At 35.8% G+C, this 1,009-nt stretch overlaps 1 protein-coding gene across 1 annotated transcript; it reads right to left on the bottom strand.

Annotated features, from left to right (window-relative positions):
- On the bottom strand, positions 1 to 1,002 carry LOC124893113 (protein IQ-domain 26-like). Its single transcript, XM_047404227.1, has 2 exons — positions 555 to 1,002; positions 1 to 33 (listed from the first exon to the last, which is right to left on the bottom strand). Exons 1-2 carry the CDS (start codon positions 874 to 876, stop codon positions 17 to 19), a joined length of 339 nt encoding a protein of 112 aa, XP_047260183.1. The 5' UTR covers positions 877 to 1,002; the 3' UTR covers positions 1 to 16.
- Positions 1,003 to 1,009: the final 7 nt, after the last annotated feature.

Raw genomic sequence — 1,009 nt, 5'->3', positions numbered from 1 at the left:
GAGTCCTTTAAGAGCTCTAAGTGCTTTTCTGGCCTGCAAAAAATAACAGCCTAAATCAGATCTTGCATATGAACCAATATCAAACCACTTTTCCACAACGAAGCAAACGGAACATAAAAAAAAAAAAAAAAAAAAAAAGCAAAGAAAGAACTATAGTACTTTTCTTGGGTAAATAAGCAATTCAGTATATTGAGGACCAAACTAATACTAGTTGGGTTTAAAAGTGAAAAGTGCAAGGAAATTTCAACATCACTCCAAAGACCAAATTCAAATACTAACTACTAAAACTTCAAATTTCAAATTTCAAATTTCAAATTTATTGGACAGCATTAATTAGACAAGTACAAATGTGGTAAAGGCAATAGTACTGCTCGATTAGATCAATGCTTGGAAGGTGACATTTTAAGAAACCATCAAAAACTCAAAAATAAGAAATTCAAATTTTCAACATTAATTAATCTTGCACATCATTGAATAAAATTAATGACTGACCAAATAACCTCTGAAAACACTTTGAATCTTAGTAGCAGCCCATTTAAACATACCACCCCTACCTTGACTTGTCAATCTCACCATTGCCACGGCAACTTGCGCTGCGGCTACCGCAGCATCGCCTGCAGCCGCAGCCACAGCAATTGCATGCTTCCTCTGCTCCGTTTCATTCTCAGATATGTAAGATTTCAGCCAATTAGTATCCACCTCAGGGACACTCCCCGAAAAGTTCACTAGATTCTCACTAGTAGATTCTTTAGAAGACTTCCTCCTAAAGCTCCATCTTTTCTTGTCTCTCTTTACAGAGGAATTCAACATGCCTACATTTTGCTTGTCTTTGTTCATCCCAAGCAACCCCTTGAACCACCTCGTAGCTTTACCCATTTTCTAAAAACTAAAACAAGAAACAGTAACAAAAACAATGTCACGAATGTGAGTGATAAAAGAGTGATAAACAATTATTTCTTTGCTTAAAACTTTTGTGTGAGAGAGTGTAAGTTGTAAGTTGTCCTGATGA

The sequence above is a fragment of the Capsicum annuum genome, unplaced genomic scaffold, assembly GCF_002878395.1.
Source record: "Capsicum annuum cultivar UCD-10X-F1 unplaced genomic scaffold, UCD10Xv1.1 ctg53909, whole genome shotgun sequence".
Taxonomy (NCBI): domain Eukaryota; kingdom Viridiplantae; phylum Streptophyta; class Magnoliopsida; order Solanales; family Solanaceae; genus Capsicum; species Capsicum annuum.
The sequence above is the reverse complement of the archived record's forward strand: the minus strand, read 5'-3'. Positions and strand labels throughout refer to the sequence as shown.